A 23,162-nucleotide genomic window follows, 5' to 3' on the forward strand; every position below is an offset into this window, starting at 1 on the left:
TGCGTGCCAGCTTCTATTGCATGAAGTTATTGCGTGCCAGCTTCTATTGCATGAAGTTATTGCGTGCCAGCTTATATTACATTCAGTTATTGCGTGCCAGCTTCTATTGCATGAAGTTATTGCGTGCCAGCTTCTGTTGCATGAAGTTATTGCGTGCCAGCTTCTATTGCATGAAGTTATTGCGTGCCAGCTTTATATTGTCTTCGGTGTATATTCAATGCCATGTTGCGTGTGGTAATCGTCTATTAGTCGTATATGCATTGTTCCGGGTTGATATATGCCCAATTTCAAAATGGTCGTGTTTGAAAAGTTGACTACAATGCTGCAGGATTTATTCGATATTCAAATGATCTTAGTGACTGTGGTCGTCTTTATATGTATATATTGGATGATACAACGTCTACAAAACACAAAACATACTAATCTTCCGCCGGGTCCTCGAGGCCTTCTGTTAATTCAAAATCTGATTGGTTTAGCCAATCCGACCACCTTTCAGACACTACGCAGCCTGGCTGGTAAATACGGTGATGTATTTTCCTTGTATCTTGGTCAACAACTCATTGTCGTGCTGAATAGCTATGAGACGATACACGAAGCCCTGGTGAAAAACTCTGACAGCTTTTCAGAAAGACCACAGTTGCCTGTCAAATTAGGAACGTTAAATACCGGTAAGATTTGTATTTACAGTGTAAGTTGATTCGTAATTACTTAAGCTGATTGGTGGCAAGTATTGATTATTTCATGTATCGTGTATATACACCACAAAACTATTTTCCAACACCAACCTTAATTATTTTATGAAATGTAAAATGAACTCGACTCAGCACTATCTGGCGTCACAGCTATATGTAGTTCTTTTAAAGGTCCTTAATTTATATTTACATTCGAAAACACACGTGTTCATGACGTCACTGAAAATTCGAGTCGTGTTATGGAGCTCTAATTTTCTTCTATGTGCAAAATTGTAGTCGGATAAGCGTTTTTGTTTGTAATATCATACATATATTGCCTGTTCATGGCTACGATACAGGGGTTTCAAACGATAAATTGTGTAGTTTTAACACCATTTACCCGAGAACGACATACACGCATATTCAGAGTGTATAACCACGTGGCCACAAATAAACCGACTATAATAATTTAATAGTCTTAAATATACATAAATAGCAAATTATGCCTTCATTTGAAAAAAAAAACTGTCCTTTATCCGGCACAGAGAGTCGTGCAAAGATAAAACTATAATATTTGGGGTAAAACACTCATAGCAAAACCATAGCATAGTATTACTATATTACTAGTTACTGTCTCATTAAGGATTCAGTACATTTTTTTTTTGGCAAAAATTAAACAATTATTTTTAGAATTTTATTTATATCTATCAATTTTCGATGAACATTTCATGGCGATATCATGCGTATATACGTAAAACAGACAAAATTAACAAACCGCATTATATTATGACTAAATTAGCATATTTGCATGTATTTCATATAATTAATAAATCACACAGCAAAATGTGAAATATTTTTAGAATATCCTTAACGGACGTCAAAACACCATTTAAAAAAATATTGCAGCAACTCCACAATTTATCCATGGATAAGTGACATTGTGTCTATCTTTGTTTTAATTCTGACATCAAAATAATCAAATGAGAACTGTTTAGTGGACATTCATCATATTTATTTAGCACACTTCCCTACTTCGTTAGATCCTCTTCACAGAGGCTTTGTATAATCAGGCATACGACGATATACCATTAGCTGCTGTACATGTGTTTCTTGTTATTGTTTTGATGAGTCGAGCAATCTTTGTTGTAAGGGCCTCAAATTCAGTACAGATGACGGGGAACTGGGAGCTCTTAATGATTGTTCTTGAAAGTCAGCTTGATTTGACCTTTTTTGACATTCTCTATCCCGGTGTCTGATGTTTGCAGCTGGTGTACGATTGCCACTCTTGTCTGAATCAAATACATTAATGGAGTGGTTGTTCTATTCTTTAACATTCTGAATTTGAGAGATTGGTGTAGGGGCATTAACCCTTGTGAAATCAAGGCAGTCAAGGTTAGGGTACTCATCAGGGGGTGTTTTATATCGTCTTGAAAACAATTTGTGTATATTCTTCATTGGTGTATTTGTTTTCAAACATTAAATCCAATTGCTCCACCAATATTTGTAAACATTTCTGTTATATACCATTATATATAATTTGTACATGTCAAAACAATGTATACAGATTTAGATTAGCCTTGTTTGACCTTGTTTTTGAAAATTTGGAAGTCAAAGAGGTGAAAGAAAGATGTTTTTCAGATGAGTCCAATGATGTTACTAACCTAAACTGACTTCTCAGTGCTAAGTCTCATGGGAATTATGCAAATATCCTTAATAAATCCTGTTTATATCAATGTCTACAATATCAATAATTATGTGTAATACAAATTAAATGGCGCCCTCAATAATCAAACTTTACTTAGCTCACAAATATAGTGTCAACAAATACAACACAACAGCCTCATTTGCATAATCAACCTCAGATTTGTGATGAACAATGAACTCTGTAAGTAATCGAGGGACCAACCTTTGCACACAAATAGAACAGTTAACTTTAAATTGTTAAAATGTACGCTAAATTTATCAATTTAATGTTTAAAAATAATGACAACTACAACTCCGTAAAACATTCGTACCCAGTGCTGGTGTTCGAAAAAGCCTGAAAAAAATAATGATTTTATTTAATGCCAAACTTAGTTTAGATTATTATTGGGGGAGGTATGTTCTGTAAAGTATCTGATTTGTAATTTTTGATTAATGGGTGTGTTTTTTTCATTCTAGTTTTAATAAGTTTACGAGGGGATTCTCCATAATAGCGTTTGAGATAGTGTTATTGAAGGGACATGTTTTGAAATACATACAATTGATAGTACTTGACATCCCTGTGATCGAAATGGTTAGGCTGGGACAAAAAGGTCTCAACATCTTTCAAGAAATGGTACTATGATGCGTCTTTTTATAGCCTTTTAAGCCCTCAAACGCGCCTAGCGTTATAATCAATTGTAAACTGGGTAATTCGTGAAAATAAAATAAAAAATAAAAGTATCAAACACGAATACAAGAAATGTATTTCTCTTTCTTGCGTTCTCGCATTAGAGTGAAAGTGGCCAGTCTCGCTAGTGTTTATACTCATATATACCAACTCTAAATAGTTCGCCCCTGCACAATAGTTACCAAGTTGTTGCAACTAGCAAATATATGTACCACCGCACTAGATACAACGATAGTATTGAACAAAATATAGACAATATAGACTTCTTTCATGTATTGAATATTTCATGCACATTTGCACTGCTTTTGAGTATGAAAACATTGGAACACTGTTATAGTGATCGTGCAATTGACATTTTAGATGAATATAGTTTTTGGTTTAAATTGAAAAATATCAACATATCATCGTTATGTTCAATAACATGTATTTGGCAGGATTGCTCGATAGTTGAATGAAGGTTAAACTGAATCAGAAAGGTAATTTATGTTGTGCTTATTCATTTCTTTTACTTGTAGGGGTGGTATTGGCGAATGGGAAGCCCTGGAAATTCAAACGTAAAATGTTCATCAGTGCATTGCGTACATTTGGAATGGGCAAGTCGGTAATGCAGGAAAGAATCTTAGACGAAGTTCAACATCTTCTGATCGAGTTTGAAGACCACCATGGTGGACCATTTGATCCTATAGCTCACGTGACCAATTCTGTATACAATGTAATTTGCTCTATTACAATTGGTGAGCGGTTTGATTACACTGATGAACGTTTTGTGAAATGTATGAATTGTCTCGACACTTTGTTCAACCTCGCTCCTACATATTTCGGGATAGGTTTTCTGTTTCCCGGTTCTGGCCGACTGTTAGATATATTCTTGGGACCAAAACAAACTCGGAACAACACCCTAATTTATGAACTCATTGAACCATTCATCAAAGAACACGATCAGACATATGATCCAAATAATCTAAGAGATTTAATTGATGCATTTTTGAAGATGGAAAAAGAATGGAATCAACAATACCCCAATGAGAGTATGGGAGATCGTGGATTAAACTTCAAGTATTATCAAATATACGGTCTAATTCTTGACACATTTGGCGCTGGAACAGAAACAACAACTACAACATTGTTGTGGGGGTTGCTGTTCCTTGTGAAAAACCCGAACGTGCAGTCAAAAATCCAAGATGAGTTAGATACCATCGTTGGTCGAAATCGTTCTCCAAAAGTATGTGACAAACCAAATCTACCCTATACCGAAGCCACGATTACTGAAATACTTCGAATGGCGAGTACAGTTCCGCTGTCTATTCCGCGATGGACTGCATGTGATACAACTGTTTCTGGTTACGACATTCCTAAAGATACTTTTGTGTGGCCTAACATATATAGTGTATTGCACGATCCAATCCGGTGGTCTAATCCGGATCAGTTCAACCCAGACAGGTTTCTGGATTCACATGGTAAATTCGTCAGACCTGATGTATTCATTCCATTTGGTTCAGGTGAGTGAATTTTAATAATGCAATATTAACCAAGTATACTTGGCTACTTCAACATAAAACTCAAATTATCACGTACGTAACGCCAATAATTTTTTCGTCTTCGTAATGTAGTGTTTTTGTGTGTTGTCCATGATCTCATTAGGCGTGGATCACTGTTTCTATTGAATGAAAATCCCTACGGATAGTTTATCCGTAACAACCCAACATGAGGAACATTTCTGGGATTTCGTTTTAAAAAGTAAAAAAACACCCTAAGCTTCACACATTATATACTATATCGTCTATTCAATAAATAAATAATTTCTCAGCATTGATATATCATTGGTAACTGTAGAGGAAACATCTAGAGCCTGCTTTGTCACTTTACTCCTTTCCAATCTATATTTTTTATTTATAGGTTCTCGTGTTTGTTTGGGGGAGCAACTCGCAAAAATGAAGTTATTTCTCATACTATCGTCTATTGTGCAGAAATATAATTTGGTGATAGACGAGAAATATCCTTTACCGCCGATAGAGGCCAGGATGCACCTGACATTGCAGCCGCCGAGATACAAACTGCGGGCAATTAAGCGATAAAAGCATGTTTTTTTGCGTGAAAGTTTCAAACGTAAAATTGTTCCTTGTTACACGTGTCGTGTATGTTAAACAAACTATTGTTTATTTGACATTGCAATTACCCGATCTTTGTTAAATCATCTAAAAATCCTTGAAGTGAACAATTTGCAGGTTTCTGGAACATGTCAGATTTATCCGCCATTGTGTCGTCCTCGTTCGCAGTTGATTGTTATAAAACAACTATGACAACCCTCCAAGTATCCATTTGATTTAATTCCAAGTGTTTACAGGTGAACGTTCGACGGTGTCTGTAGCGTTATTGACGTAGTCGACAAAACATATAAAGCGTACTTGAAGCCCGTAAATTGTATAAGTATGACGTTCAGTGTTGGTCCTATGCTCGATGTATGCTTGATGGACTATCGACGTAAAATCGACTCTTTATCCAGTATGATGTTATTGGAGTTTAATATACGAATATCAATAATGAAATTCGGAATTATGTTCTGGACGAATACATTCATTGAACCATTTTAAATATAAAATAAATATAGAATACCGGTATATGGTTAGTAAAACTATATAATTACAATATTTAAGCACTTAGCTAGAATGAGAAAGAGAGTTTGTAATGACCTCATACATTACTTGGTAAATTGTCAAGGCAATATCATTAGTTCATGTACCTTATAATCATTGTAAATGGTTAGACATTATATTGAAACCGGAAAGCAAATAAATAATTACACAAATTTGACAAAAGAGAACAAATTGATAATTATAATGGGAAATAAAAACATTGCAATGAATATTTCATTGGCCAAATTTATAAAAACAAACATGTTGTCGACATAGCATACTCATTGTACGTTTAAACTTTAAATAAGACCGCATCACCCCGTAGTAGGAGCATAATTGTAAATGTAATGTACTTTCGTGTGTTTAATTTTGTAATTTGTTTTCACTTTTTATTGTTAATCATTTTTTATTGTCTTTAGTTTTTAGTGATCTTACTGTACATTCCATATAATATATATATATATATATATATATATATATATATATATATATATATATATATATATATCAGTAATTTTAATGAAAAAAAAGTACATTTATCTTAGTAATAGTGACACCTGTTGTTTAGTGTGATGAACCCCCACGGTTGGGTACAGGAGCATAGAAGTTTTTAATTAAAATTGTTTTCCATAAGAAAAATGAAACCATCATACATGGCCTTATAAACAGCCTTTTACTTCATAGTGGGGTGGGTGGAGTAAAGCTGTGATTATTTTTATTACTTTCTGACCATCTAGTTTGCCATTTACCATGTCCATATAAACTAAAGCTCCAGCCAATATCAGATTTGACTACTTGTTTCAAGCTATGGCACTTGGAAATGAGTGTTGTGACATGTGGCAAATGTCCAACTGTCTTGGTTAATAAGATTGGCTATATTTCAACTAGAAACAGGTAAACCAGTATACCTGTATGTACGAAGCCAGTGATCGTTATTCAAGCCAAAGAAACTGCATCTATTTATATAAATACACATGGACAGAGAATATTTTCTTGGAGCACTAAATGTGACAATTGCCCTACTGTCTGTGATAAATATACCACACCAGCTACATAGTGCCCGACGAGGAGTTGGGTAGGTAGTGAAGAAAAACATTGACTGAAGCCTGGCAGAGGACTGAATTGTTGTCAACAGCAACAAACATACTGGGAAAGTCAAAGACAGTGAAAAAACAAACAAACAAAAAACACACAGGCATATAAATACTAACTTTCTAGGATCTTTATTGACTCCAAGTAATCCAGAGTAGAACGAGATGAATCAACGCTATACTCCGCCATCTTTATTTTAATATTAGATGCAACCATTATTCTGTAGGGGACAACGGGTCATAACTTGAGGGGAGTTAACACCCATGATTTTTAAAATGCCTTGATCAATAAGAGTCTAAGTTACAGGGAACATTATTTTCATTTTTCAGTGGACCAATAAATGCATTTGACAGGAAAATAGAAAAACTCTACCACAACAGCAATTAGAACAGCTTGCTGCATTATAAGTATCACTTCCCTGTCAAATTAGTGGTTCATGCTTATTTGAATCTGAACATAACAGGCCAATTCTATCACACCTTGCTAGGCTTGAACTTCCATCCAATCAGAGCATTCCAAATGAACATGATTCTCCACAAAACTAGAGGGCGCTCTGACCAAAAAATTGCCATGATCTAAATAAAATGAACTGAATGTCCACAGTTATGTCTGTAGGTGTACCTTACCTGCATGCAAAATAAAGTCCAAGATTGGTCGGTTATGTACGTACTTATCCAGAGTGAATTCATAACCATTTTAACACGTAGCCAGGGTAATGAAATTAAACGGTACCCACCGAAAAATACACAGGGTCTGAACCCTGACCAACATATTGAAATAAAGTCCAAGATTGGTCGGTTATGTACGTACTTATCCAGAGTGAATTCATAACCATTTTAACACGTAGCCAGGGTAATGAAATTAAACGGTACCCACCGAAAAATACACAGGGTCAGAACCCTGACCAACATATTGAAATAAAGTCCAAGATTGGTCGGTTATGTACGTACTTATCCAAAATGAATTCATAACCATTTTAACACGTAGCCAGGGTAATGAAATTAAACGGTACCCACCGAAAAATACACAGGGTCTGAACCCTGACCAACATATTGAAATAAAGTCCAAGATTGGTCGGTTATGTACGTACTTATCCAAAATGAATTCATAACCATTTTAACACGTAGCCAGGGTAATGAAATTAAACGGTACCCACCGAAAAATACACAGGGTCAGAACCCTGACCAACATATTGAAATAAAGTCCAAGATTGGTCGGTTATGTACGTACTTATCCAGAGTGAATTCATAACCATTTTAACACGTAGCCAGGGTAATGAAATTAAACGGTACCCACCGAAAAATACACAGGGTCAGAACCCTGACCAACATATTGAAATAAAGTCCAAGATTGGTCGGTTATGTACGTAACTTATCCAAAATGAATTCATAACCATTTTAACACGTAGCCAGGGTAATGAAATTAAACGGTACCCACCGAAAAATACACAGGGTCTGAACCCTGACCAACATATTGAAATAAAGTCCAAGATTGGTCGGTTATGTACGTACTTATCCAGAGTGAATTCATAACCATTTTAACACGTAGCCAGGGTAATGAAATTAAACGGTACCCACCGAAAAATACACAGGGTCAGAACCCTGACCAACATATTGAAATAAAGTCCAAGATTGGTCGGTTATGTACGTACTTATCCAAAATGAATTCATAACCATTTTAACACGTAGCCAGGGTAATGAAATTAAACGGTACCCACCGAAAAATACACAGGGTCTGAACCCTGACCAACATATTGAAATAAAGTCCAAGATTGGTCGGTTATGTACGTACTTATCCAAAATGAATTCATAACCATTTTAACACGTAGCCAGGGTAATGAAATTAAACGGTACCCACCGAAAAATACACAGGGTCTGAACCCTGACCAACATATTGAAATAAAGTCCAAGATTGGTCGGTTATGTACGTACTTATCCAAAATGAATTCATAACCATTTTAACACGTAGCCAGGGTAATGAAATTAAACGGTACCCACCGAAAAATACACAGGGTCAGAACCCTGACCAACACATTGAAATATAAAGTCCAAGATTGGTCGGTTATGTACGTACTTATCCAAAATGAATTCATAACCATTTTAACACGTAGCCAGGGTAATGAAATTAAACGGTACCCACCGAAAAATACACAGGGTCAGAACCCTGACCAACATATTGAAATAAAGTCCAAGATTGGTCGGTTATGTACGTACTTATCCAGAGTGACTTCAGACCCATTTTAACACGTAGCCAGGGTAATGAAATTAAACGGTACCCACCGAAAAATACACAGGGTCTGAACCCTGACCAACATATTGAAATAAAGTCCAAGATTGGTCGGTTATGTACGTACTTATCCAAAATGAATTCATAACCATTTTAACACGTAGCCAGGGTAATGAAATTAAACGGTACCCACCGAAAAATACACAGGGTCTGAACCCTGACCAACATATTGAAATAAAGTCCAAGATTGGTCGGTTATGTACGTACTTATCCAGAGTGAATTCATAACCATTTTAACACGTAGCCAGGGTAATGAAATTAAACGGTACCCACCGAAAAATACACAGGGTCAGAACCCTGACCAACATATTGAAATAAAGTCCAAGATTGGTCGGTTACGTACGTACTTATCCAAAATGAATTCATAACCATTTTAACACGTAGCCAGGGTAATGAACCAATGCATTGCCTGATATTAAATGTTAACTAACGTTTTAGTACATATGTATAAGCATTCAGTAATTTTAATGAAAAAAAAGTACATTTATCTTAGTAATAGTGACACCTGTTGTTTAGTGTGATGAACCCCCACGGTTGGGTACAGGAGCATAGAAGTTTTTAATTAAAATTGTTTTCCATAAGAAAAATGAAACCATCATACATGGCCTTATAAACAGCCTTTTACTTCATAGTGGGGTGGGTGGAGTAAAGCTGTGATTATTTTTATTACTTTCTGACCATCTAGTTTGCCATTTACCATGTCCATATAAACTAAAGCTCCAGCCAATATCAGATTTGACTACTTGTTTCAAGCTATGGCACTTGGAAATGAGTGTTGTGACATGTGGCAAATGTCCAACTGTCTTGGTTAATAAGATTGGCTATATTTCAACTAGAAACAGGTAAACCAGTATACCTGTATGTACGAAGCCAGTGATCGTTATTCAAGCCAAAGAAACTGCATCTATTTATATAAATACACATGGACAGAGAATATTTTCTTGGAGCACTAAATGTGACAATTGCCCTACTGTCTGTGATAAATATACCACACCAGCTACATAGTGCCCGACGAGGAGTTGGGTAGGTAGTGAAGAAAAACATTGACTGAAGCCTGGCAGAGGACTGAATTGTTGTCAACAGCAACAAACATACTGGGAAAGTCAAAGACAGTGAAAAAACAAACAAACAAAAAACACACAGGCATATAAATACTAACTTTCTAGGATCTTTATTGACTCCAAGTAATCCAGAGTAGAACGAGATGAATCAACGCTATACTCCGCCATCTTTATTTTAATATTAGATGCAACCATTATTCTGTAGGGGACAACGGGTCATAACTTGAGGGGAGTTAACACCCATGATTTTTAAAATGCCTTGATCAATAAGAGTCTAAGTTACAGGGAACATTATTTTCATTTTTCAGTGGACCAATAAATGCATTTGACAGGAAAATAGAAAAACTCTACCACAACAGCAATTAGAACAGCTTGCTGCATTATAAGTATCACTTCCCTGTCAAATTAGTGGTTCATGCTTATTTGAATCTGAACATAACAGGCCAATTCTATCACACCTTGCTAGGCTTGAACTTCCATCCAATCAGAGCATTCCAAATGAACATGATTCTCCACAAAACTAGAGGGCGCTCTGACCAAAAAATTGCCATGATCTAAATAAAAAGAACTGAATGTCCACAGTTATGTCTGTAGGTGTACCTTACCTGCATGCAAAATAAAGTCCAAGATTGGTCGGTTATGTACGTACTTATCCAGAGTGAATTCATAACCATTTTAACACGTAGCCAGGGTAATGAAATTAAACGGTACCCACCGAAAAATACACAGGGTCAGAACCCTGACCAACATATTGAAATAAAGTCCAAGATTGGTCGGTTATGTACGTACTTATCCAGAGTGACTTCAGACCCATTTTAACACGTAGCCAGGGTAATGAAATTAAACGGTACCCACCGAAAAATACACAGGGTCTGAACCCTGACCAACATATTGAAATAAAGTCCAAGATTGGTCGGTTATGTACGTACTTATCCAAAATGAATTCATAACCATTTTAACACGTAGCCAGGGTAATGAAATTAAACGGTACCCACCGAAAAATACACAGGGTCTGAACCCTGACCAACATATTGAAATAAAGTCCAAGATTGGTCGGTTATGTACGTACTTATCCAGAGTGAATTCATAACCATTTTAACACGTAGCCAGGGTAATGAAATTAAACGGTACCCACCGAAAAATACACAGGGTCAGAACCCTGACCAACATATTGAAATAAAGTCCAAGATTGGTCGGTTACGTACGTACTTATCCAAAATGAATTCATAACCATTTTAACACGTAGCCAGGGTAATGAACCAATGCATTGCCTGATATTAAATGTTAACTAACGTTTTAGTACATATGTATAAGCATAATTATGTCCACAGTTATGTCTGTAGGTGTACCTTACCTGCATGCAAAATAAAGTCCAAGATTGGTCGGTTATGTACGTACTTATCCAGAGTGAATTCATAACCATTTTAACACGTAGCCAGGGTAATGAAATTAAACGGTACCCACCGAAAAATACACAGGGTCAGAACCCTGACCAACATATTGAAATAAAGTCCAAGATTGGTCGGTTATGTACGTACTTATCCAGAGTGACTTCAGACCCATTTTAACACGTAGCCAGGGTAATGAAATTAAACGGTACCCACCGAAAAATACACAGGGTCTGAACCCTGACCAACATATTGAAATAAAGTCCAAGATTGGTCGGTTATGTACGTACTTATCCAAAATGAATTCATAACCATTTTAACACGTAGCCAGGGTAATGAAATTAAACGGTACCCACCGAAAAATACACAGGGTCTGAACCCTGACCAACATATTGAAATAAAGTCCAAGATTGGTCGGTTATGTACGTACTTATCCAAAATGAATTCATAACCATTTTAACACGTAGCCAGGGTAATGAAATTAAACGGTACCCACCGAAAAATACACAGGGTCTGAACCCTGACCAACATATTGAAATAAAGTCCAAGATTGGTCGGTTATGTACGTACTTATCCAGAGTGAATTCATAACCATTTTAACACGTAGCCAGGGTAATGAAATTAAACGGTACCCACCGAAAAATACACAGGGTCAGAACCCTGACCAACATATTGAAATAAAGTCCAAGATTGGTCGGTTACGTACGTACTTATCCAAAATGAATTCATAACCATTTTAACACGTAGCCAGGGTAATGAACCAATGCATTGCCTGATATTAAATGTTAACTAACGTTTTAGTACATATGTATAAGCATTCAGTAATTTTAATGAAAAAAAAGTACATTTATCTTAGTAATAGTGACACCTGTTGTTTAGTGTGATGAACCCCCACGGTTGGGTACAGGAGCATAGAAGTTTTTAATTAAAATTGTTTTCCATAAGAAAAATGAAACCATCATACATGGCCTTATAAACAGCCTTTTACTTCATAGTGGGGTGGGTGGAGTAAAGCTGTGATTATTTTTATTACTTTCTGACCATCTAGTTTGCCATTTACCATGTCCATATAAACTAAAGCTCCAGCCAATATCAGATTTGACTACTTGTTTCAAGCTATGGCACTTGGAAATGAGTGTTGTGACATGTGGCAAATGTCCAACTGTCTTGGTTAATAAGATTGGCTATATTTCAACTAGAAACAGGTAAACCAGTATACCTGTATGTACGAAGCCAGTGATCGTTATTCAAGCCAAAGAAACTGCATCTATTTATATAAATACACATGGACAGAGAATATTTTCTTGGAGCACTAAATGTGACAATTGCCCTACTGTCTGTGATAAATATACCACACCAGCTACATAGTGCCCGACGAGGAGTTGGGTAGGTAGTGAAGAAAAACATTGACTGAAGCCTGGCAGAGGACTGAATTGTTGTCAACAGCAACAAACATACTGGGAAAGTCAAAGACAGTGAAAAAACAAACAAACAAAAAACACACAGGCATATAAATACTAACTTTCTAGGATCTTTATTGACTCCAAGTAATCCAGAGTAGAACGAGATGAATCAACGCTATACTCCGCCATCTTTATTTTAATATTAGATGCAACCATTATTCTGTAGGGGACAACGGGTCATAACTTGAGGGGAGTTAACACCCATGATTTTTAAAATGCCTTGATCAATAAGAGTCTAAGTTACAGGGAACATTATTTTCATTTTTCAGTGGACCAATAAATGCATTTGACAGGAAAATAGAAAAACTCTACCACAACAGCAATTAGAACAGCTTGCTGCATTATAAGTATCACTTCCCTGTCAAATTAGTGGTTCATGCTTATTTGAATCTGAACATAACAGGCCAATTCTATCACACCTTGCTAGGCTTGAACTTCCATCCAATCAGAGCATTCCAAATGAACATGATTCTCCACAAAACTAGAGGGCGCTCTGACCAAAAAATTGCCATGATCTAAATAAAAAGAACTGAATGTCCACAGTTATGTCTGTAGGTGTACCTTACCTGCATGCAAAATAAAGTCCAAGATTGGTCGGTTATGTACGTACTTATCCAGAGTGAATTCATAACCATTTTAACACGTAGCCAGGGTAATGAAATTAAACGGTACCCACCGAAAAATACACAGGGTCAGAACCCTGACCAACATATTGAAATAAAGTCCAAGATTGGTCGGTTATGTACGTACTTATCCAGAGTGACTTCAGACCCATTTTAACACGTAGCCAGGGTAATGAAATTAAACGGTACCCACCGAAAAATACACAGGGTCTGAACCCTGACCAACATATTGAAATAAAGTCCAAGATTGGTCGGTTATGTACGTACTTATCCAAAATGAATTCATAACCATTTTAACACGTAGCCAGGGTAATGAAATTAAACGGTACCCACCGAAAAATACACAGGGTCTGAACCCTGACCAACATATTGAAATAAAGTCCAAGATTGGTCGGTTATGTACGTACTTATCCAGAGTGAATTCATAACCATTTTAACACGTAGCCAGGGTAATGAAATTAAACGGTACCCACCGAAAAATACACAGGGTCAGAACCCTGACCAACATATTGAAATAAAGTCCAAGATTGGTCGGTTACGTACGTACTTATCCAAAATGAATTCATAACCATTTTAACACGTAGCCAGGGTAATGAACCAATGCATTGCCTGATATTAAATGTTAACTAACGTTTTAGTACATATGTATAAGCATAATTATGTCCACAGTTATGTCTGTAGGTGTACCTTACCTGCATGCAAAATAAAGTCCAAGATTGGTCGGTTATGTACGTACTTATCCAGAGTGAATTCATAACCATTTTAACACGTAGCCAGGGTAATGAAATTAAACGGTACCCACCGAAAAATACACAGGGTCAGAACCCTGACCAACATATTGAAATAAAGTCCAAGATTGGTCGGTTATGTACGTACTTATCCAGAGTGACTTCAGACCCATTTTAACACGTAGCCAGGGTAATGAAATTAAACGGTACCCACCGAAAAATACACAGGGTCTGAACCCTGACCAACATATTGAAATAAAGTCCAAGATTGGTCGGTTATGTACGTACTTATCCAAAATGAATTCATAACCATTTTAACACGTAGCCAGGGTAATGAAATTAAACGGTACCCACCGAAAAATACACAGGGTCTGAACCCTGACCAACATATTGAAATAAAGTCCAAGATTGGTCGGTTATGTACGTACTTATCCAGAGTGAATTCATAACCATTTTAACACGTAGCCAGGGTAATGAAATTAAACGGTACCCACCGAAAAATACACAGGGTCAGAACCCTGACCAACATATTGAAATAAAGTCCAAGATTGGTCGGTTACGTACGTACTTATCCAAAATGAATTCATAACCATTTTAACACGTAGCCAGGGTAATGAACCAATGCATTGCCTGATATTAAATGTTAACTAACGTTTTAGTACATATGTATAAGCATTCAGTAATTTTAATGAAAAAAAAGTACATTTATCTTAGTAATAGTGACACCTGTTGTTTAGTGTGATGAACCCCCACGGTTGGGTACAGGAGCATAGAAGTTTTTAATTAAAATTGTTTTCCATAAGAAAAATGAAACCATCATACATGGCCTTATAAACAGCCTTTTACTTCATAGTGGGGTGGGTGGAGTAAAGCTGTGATTATTTTTATTACTTTCTGACCATCTAGTTTGCCATTTACCATGTCCATATAAACTAAAGCTCCAGCCAATATCAGATTTGACTACTTGTTTCAAGCTATGGCACTTGGAAATGAGTGTTGTGACATGTGGCAAATGTCCAACTGTCTTGGTTAATAAGATTGGCTATATTTCAACTAGAAACAGGTAAACCAGTATACCTGTATGTACGAAGCCAGTGATCGTTATTCAAGCCAAAGAAACTGCATCTATTTATATAAATACACATGGACAGAGAATATTTTCTTGGAGCACTAAATGTGACAATTGCCCTACTGTCTGTGATAAATATACCACACCAGCTACATAGTGCCCGACGAGGAGTTGGGTAGGTAGTGAAGAAAAACATTGACTGAAGCCTGGCAGAGGACTGAATTGTTGTCAACAGCAACAAACATACTGGGAAAGTCAAAGACAGTGAAAAAACAAACAAACAAAAAACACACAGGCATATAAATACTAACTTTCTAGGATCTTTATTGACTCCAAGTAATCCAGAGTAGAACGAGATGAATCAACGCTATACTCCGCCATCTTTATTTTAATATTAGATGCAACCATTATTCTGTAGGGGACAACGGGTCATAACTTGAGGGGAGTTAACACCCATGATTTTTAAAATGCCTTGATCAATAAGAGTCTAAGTTACAGGGAACATTATTTTCATTTTTCAGTGGACCAATAAATGCATTTGACAGGAAAATAGAAAAACTCTACCACAACAGCAATTAGAACAGCTTGCTGCATTATAAGTATCACTTCCCTGTCAAATTAGTGGTTCATGCTTATTTGAATCTGAACATAACAGGCCAATTCTATCACACCTTGCTAGGCTTGAACTTCCATCCAATCAGAGCATTCCAAATGAACATGATTCTCCACAAAACTAGAGGGCGCTCTGACCAAAAAATTGCCATGATCTAAATAAAAAGAACTGAATGTCCACAGTTATGTCTGTAGGTGTACCTTACCTGCATGCAAAATAAAGTCCAAGATTGGTCGGTTATGTACGTACTTATCCAGAGTGACTTCAGACCCATTTTAACACGTAGCCAGGGTAATGAAATTAAACGGTACCCACCGAAAAATACACAGGGTCAAAACCCTGACCAACACATTGAAATAAAGTCTAAGATTGGTCGGTTATGTACGTACTTATCCAAAATGAATTCATAACCATTTTAACACGTAGCCAGGGTAATGAAATTAAACGGTACCCACCGAAAAATACACAGGGTCAGAACCCTGACCAACACATTGAATTAAAGTCCAAGATTGGTCGGTTATGTACGTACTTATCCAGAGTGACTTCAGACCCATTTTAACACGTAGCCAGGGTAATGAAATTAAACGGTACCCACCGAAAAATACACAGGGTCTGAACCCTGACCAACATATTGAAATAAAGTCCAAGATTGGTCGGTTATGTACGTACTTATCCAGAGTGAATTCATAACCATTTTAACACGTAGCCAGGGTGGTGAAATTAAACGGTACCCACCGAAAAATACACAGGGTCAGAACCCTGACCAACACATTGAATTAAAGTCCAAGATTGGTCGGTTATGTACGTACTTATCCAGAGTGACTTCATAACCATTTTAACACGTAGCCAGGGTAATGAAATTAAACGGTACCCACCGAAAAATACACAGGGTCAGAACCCTGACCAACATATTGAAATAAAGTCCAAGATTGGTCGGTTACGTACGTACTTATCCAAAATGAATTCATAACCATTTTAACACGTAGCCAGGGTAATGAACCAATGCATTGCCTGATATTAAATGTTAACTAACGTTTTAGTACATATGTATAAGCATAATTATGTCCACAGTTATGTCTGTAGGTGTACCTTACCTGCATGCAAAATAAAGTCCAAGATTGGTCGGTTATGTACGTACTTATCCAGAGTGAATTCATAACCATTTTAACACGTAGCCAGGGTAATGAAATTAAACGGTACCCACCGAAAAATACACAGGGTCAGAACCCTGACCAACATATTGAAATAAAGTCCAAGATTGGTCGGTTATGTACGTACTTATCCAGAGTGACTTCAGACCCATTTTAACACGTAGCCAGGGTAATGAAATTAAACGGTACCCACCGAAAAATACACAGGGTCTGAACCCTGACCAACATATTGAAATAAAGTCCAAGATTGGTCGGTTATGTACGTACTTATCCAAAATGAATTCATAACCATTTTAACACGTAGCCAGGGTAATGAAATTAAACGGTACCCACCGAAAAATACACAGGGTCTGAACCCTGACCAACATATTGAAATAAAGTCCAAGATTGGTCGGTTATGTACGTACTTATCCAGAGTGAATTCATAACCATTTTAACACGTAGCCAGGGTAATGAAATTAAACGGTACCCACCGAAAAATACACAGGGTCAGAACCCTGACCAACATATTGAAATAAAGTCCAAGATTGGTCGGTTACGTACGTACTTATCCAAAATGAATTCATAACCATTTTAACACGTAGCCAGGGTAATGAACCAATGCATTGCCTGATATTAAATGTTAACTAACGTTTTAGTACATATGTATAAGCATTCAGTAATTTTAATGAAAAAAAAGTACATTTATCTTAGTAATAGTGACACCTGTTGTTTAGTGTGATGAACCCCCACGGTTGGGTACAGGAGCATAGAAGTTTTTAATTAAAATTGTTTTCCATAAGAAAAATGAAACCATCATACATGGCCTTATAAACAGCCTTTTACTTCATAGTGGGGTGGGTGGAGTAAAGCTGTGATTATTTTTATTACTTTCTGACCATCTAGTTTGCCATTTACCATGTCCATATAAACTAAAGCTCCAGCCAATATCAGATTTGACTACTTGTTTCAAGCTATGGCACTTGGAAATGAGTGTTGTGACATGTGGCAAATGTCCAACTGTCTTGGTTAATAAGATTGGCTATATTTCAACTAGAAACAGGTAAACCAGTATACCTGTATGTACGAAGCCAGTGATCGTTATTCAAGCCAAAGAAACTGCATCTATTTATATAAATACACATGGACAGAGAATATTTTCTTGGAGCACTAAATGTGACAATTGCCCTACTGTCTGTGATAAATATACCACACCAGCTACATAGTGCCCGACGAGGAGTTGGGTAGGTAGTGAAGAAAAACATTGACTGAAGCCTGGCAGAGGACTGAATTGTTGTCAACAGCAACAAACATACTGGGAAAGTCAAAGACAGTGAAAAAACAAACAAACAAAAAACACACAGGCATATAAATACTAACTTTCTAGGATCTTTATTGACTCCAAGTAATCCAGAGTAGAACGAGATGAATCAACGCTATACTCCGCCATCTTTATTTTAATATTAGATGCAACCATTATTCTGTAGGGGACAACGGGTCATAACTTGAGGGGAGTTAACACCCATGATTTTTAAAATGCCTTGATCAATAAGAGTCTAAGTTACAGGGAACATTATTTTCATTTTTCAGTGGACCAATAAATGCATTTGACAGGAAAATAGAAAAACTCTACCACAACAGCAATTAGAACAGCTTGCTGCATTATAAGTATCACTTCCCTGTCAAATTAGTGGTTCATGCTTATTTGAATCTGAACATAACAGGCCAATTCTATCACACCTTGCTAGGCTTGAACTTCCATCCAATCAGAGCATTCCAAATGAACATGATTCTCCACAAAACTAGAGGGCGCTCTGACCAAAAAATTGCCATGATCTAAATAAAAAGAACTGAATGTCCACAGTTATGTCTGTAGGTGTACCTTACCTGCATGCAAAATAAAGTCCAAGATTGGTCGGTTATGTACGTACTTATCCAGAGTGACTTCAGACCCATTTTAACACGTAGCCAGGGTAATGAAATTAAACGGTACCCACCGAAAAATACACAGGGTCAAAACCCTGACCAACACATTGAATTAAAGTCCAAGATTGGTCGGTTATGTACGTACTTATCCAGAGTGACTTCAGACCCATTTTAACACGTAGCCAGGGTAATGAAATTAAACGGTACCCACCGAAAAATACACAGGGTCTGAACCCTGACCAACATATTGAAATAAAGTCCAAGATTGGTCGGTTATGTACGTACTTATCCAGAGTGAATTCATAACCATTTTAACACGTAGCCAGGGTGGTGAAATTAAACGGTACCCACCGAAAAATACACAGGGTCAGAACCCTGACCAACACATTGAATTAAAGTCCAAGATTGGTCGGTTATGTACGTACTTATCCAGAGTGACTTCATAACCATTTTAACACGTAGCCAGGGTAATGAAATTAAACGGTACCCACCGAAAAATACACAGGGTCAGAACCCTGACCAACATATTGAAATAAAGTCCAAGATTGGTCGGTTACGTACGTACTTATCCAAAATGAATTCATAACCATTTTAACACGTAGCCAGGGTAATGAACCAATGCATTGCCTGATATTAAATGTTAACTAACGTTTTAGTACATATGTATAAGCATAATTATGTCCACAGTTATGTCTGTAGGTGTACCTTACCTGCATGCAAAATAAAGTCCAAGATTGGTCGGTTATGTACGTACTTATCCAGAGTGAATTCATAACCATTTTAACACGTAGCCAGGGTAATGAAATTAAACGGTACCCACCGAAAAATACACAGGGTCAGAACCCTGACCAACATATTGAAATAAAGTCCAAGATTGGTCGGTTATGTACGTACTTATCCAGAGTGACTTCAGACCCATTTTAACACGTAGCCAGGGTAATGAAATTAAACGGTACCCACCGAAAAATACACAGGGTCTGAACCCTGACCAACATATTGAAATAAAGTCCAAGATTGGTCGGTTATGTACGTACTTATCCAAAATGAATTCATAACCATTTTAACACGTAGCCAGGGTAATGAAATTAAACGGTACCCACCGAAAAATACACAGGGTCTGAACCCTGACCAACATATTGAAATAAAGTCCAAGATTGGTCGGTTATGTACGTACTTATCCAGAGTGAATTCATAACCATTTTAACACGTAGCCAGGGTAATGAAATTAAACGGTACCCACCGAAAAATACACAGGGTCAGAACCCTGACCAACATATTGAAATAAAGTCCAAGATTGGTCGGTTACGTACGTACTTATCCAAAATGAATTCATAACCATTTTAACACGTAGCCAGGGTAATGAACCAATGCATTGCCTGATATTAAATGTTAACTAACGTTTTAGTACATATGTATAAGCATTCAGTAATTTTAATGAAAAAAAAGTACATTTATCTTAGTAATAGTGACACCTGTTGTTTAGTGTGATGAACCCCCACGGTTGGGTACAGGAGCATAGAAGTTTTTAATTAAAATTGTTTTCCATAAGAAAAATGAAACCATCATACATGGCCTTATAAACAGCCTTTTACTTCATAGTGGGGTGGGTGGAGTAAAGCTGTGATTATTTTTATTACTTTCTGACCATCTAGTTTGCCATTTACCATGTCCATATAAACTAAAGCTCCAGCCAATATCAGATTTGACTACTTGTTTCAAGCTATGGCACTTGGAAATGAGTGTTGTGACATGTGGCAAATGTCCAACTGTCTTGGTTAATAAGATTGGCTATATTTCAACTAGAAACAGGTAAACCAGTATACCTGTATGTACGAAGCCAGTGATCGTTATTCAAGCCAAAGAAACTGCATCTATTTATATAAATACACATGGACAGAGAATATTTTCTTGGAGCACTAAATGTGACAATTGCCCTACTGTCTGTGATAAATATACCACACCAGCTACATAGTGCCCGACGAGGAGTTGGGTAGGTAGTGAAGAAAAACATTGACTGAAGCCTGGCAGAGGACTGAATTGTTGTCAACAGCAACAAACATACTGGGAAAGTCAAAGACAGTGAAAAAACAAACAAACAAAAAACACACAGGCATATAAATACTAACTTTCTAGGATCTTTATTGACTCCAAGTAATCCAGAGTAGAACGAGATGAATCAACGCTATACTCCGCCATCTTTATTTTAATATTAGATGCAACCATTATTCTGTAGGGGACAACGGGTCATAACTTGAGGGGAGTTAACACCCATGATTTTTAAAATGCCTTGATCAATAAGAGTCTAAGTTACAGGGAACATTATTTTCATTTTTCAGTGGACCAATAAATGCATTTGACAGGAAAATAGAAAAACTCTACCACAACAGCAATTAGAACAGCTTGCTGCATTATAAGTATCACTTCCCTGTCAAATTAGTGGTTCATGCTTATTTGAATCTGAACATAACAGGCCAATTCTATCACACCTTGCTAGGCTTGAACTTCCATCCAATCAGAGCATTCCAAATGAACATGATTCTCCACAAAACTAGAGGGCGCTCTGACCAAAAAATTGCCATGATCTAAATAAAAAGAACTGAATGTCCACAGTTATGTCTGTAGGTGTACCTTACCTGCATGCAAAATAAAGTCCAAGATTGGTCGGTTATGTACGTACTTATCCAGAGTGAATTCATAACCATTTTAACACGTAGCCAGGGTAATGAAATTAAACGGTACCCACCGAAAAATACACAGGGTCTGAACCCTGACCAACATATTGAAATAAAGTCCAAGATTGGTCGGTTATGTACGTACTTATCCAGAGTGAATTCATAACCATTTTAACACGTAGCCAGGGTAATGAAATTAAACGGTACCCACCGAAAAATACACAGGGTCAGAACCCTGACCAACATATTGAAATAAAGTCCAAGATTGGTCGGTTATGTACGTACTTATCCAAAATGAATTCATAACCATTTTAACACGTAGCCAGGGTAATGAAATTAAACGGTACCCACCGAAAAATACACAGGGTCTGAACCCTGACCAACATATTGAAATAAAGTCCAAGATTGGTCGGTTATGTACGTACTTATCCAAAATGAATTCATAACCATTTTAACACGTAGCCAGGGTAATGAAATTAAACGGTACCCACCGAAAAATACACAGGGTCTGAACCCTGACCAACATATTGAAATAAAGTCCAAGATTGGTCGGTTATGTACGTACTTATCCAAAATGAATTCATAACCATTTTAACACGTAGCCAGGGTAATGAAATTAAACGGTACCCACCGAAAAATACACAGGGTCTGAACCCTGACCAACATATTGAAATAAAGTCCAAGATTGGTCGGTTATGTACGTACTTATCCAGAGTGAATTCATAACCATTTTAACACGTAGCCAGGGTAATGAAATTAAACGGTACCCACCGAAAAATACACAGGGTCAGAACCCTGACCAACATATTGAAATAAAGTCCAAGATTGGTCGGTTACGTACGTACTTATCCAAAATGAATTCATAACCATTTTAACACGTAGCCAGGGTAATGAACCAATGCATTGCCTGATATTAAATGTTAACTAACGTTTTAGTACATATGTATAAGCATAATTATGTCCACAGTTATGTCTGTAGGTGTACCTTACCTGCATGCAAAATAAAGTCCAAGATTGGTCGGTTATGTACGTACTTATCCAGAGTGAATTCATAACCATTTTAACACGTAGCCAGGGTAATGAAATTAAACGGTACCCACCGAAAAATACACAGGGTCAGAACCCTGACCAACATATTGAAATAAAGTCCAAGATTGGTCGGTTATGTACGTACTTATCCAGAGTGACTTCAGACCCATTTTAACACGTAGCCAGGGTAATGAAATTAAACGGTACCCACCGAAAAATACACAGGGTCTGAACCCTGACCAACATATTGAAATAAAGTCCAAGATTGGTCGGTTATGTACGTACTTATCCAAAATGAATTCATAACCATTTTAACACGTAGCCAGGGTAATGAAATTAAACGGTACCCACCGAAAAATACACAGGGTCTGAACCCTGACCAACATATTGAAATAAAGTCCAAGATT

General features: G+C 36.9%; 1 protein-coding gene across 1 annotated transcript; it reads left to right on the forward strand.

Moving 5' to 3' along the window:
• The first annotated feature begins 293 nt into the window (after positions 1-293).
• On the forward strand, positions 294-6,114 carry LOC146725532 (cytochrome P450 2U1-like). The gene is made up of 3 exons (XM_085496327.1): positions 294-668; positions 3,558-4,541; positions 4,939-6,114. The coding sequence occupies exons 1-3, from the start codon at positions 320-322 to the stop codon at positions 5,115-5,117; spliced, it is 1,512 nt and encodes a 503-aa protein (XP_085352453.1). The 5' UTR covers positions 294-319; the 3' UTR covers positions 5,118-6,114.
• Positions 6,115-23,162: the final 17,048 nt, after the last annotated feature.

The sequence above is a fragment of the Saccoglossus kowalevskii genome, unplaced genomic scaffold, assembly GCF_978046115.1.
Source record: "Saccoglossus kowalevskii unplaced genomic scaffold, keSacKowa6.1 SCAFFOLD_144, whole genome shotgun sequence".
Lineage (NCBI taxonomy): Eukaryota > Metazoa > Hemichordata > Enteropneusta > Harrimaniidae > Saccoglossus > Saccoglossus kowalevskii.

What these genes read in the sequence shown, in the direction of transcription:
- LOC146725532 (XM_085496327.1), top strand. Translation starts at nt 320, where the DNA reads ATGCTGCAGGATTTATTCGATATTCAAATGATCTTAGTGACTGTGGTC. An exon ending in ATTAGGAACGTTAAATACCG is followed by an intron (nt 669 to 3,557) that starts GTAAGATTTGTA and finishes TTTTACTTGTAG; the next exon opens with GGGTGGTATTGGCGAATGGG. An exon ending in ATTCATTCCATTTGGTTCAG is followed by an intron (nt 4,542 to 4,938) that starts GTGAGTGAATTT and finishes TTTTATTTATAG; the next exon opens with GTTCTCGTGTTTGTTTGGGG.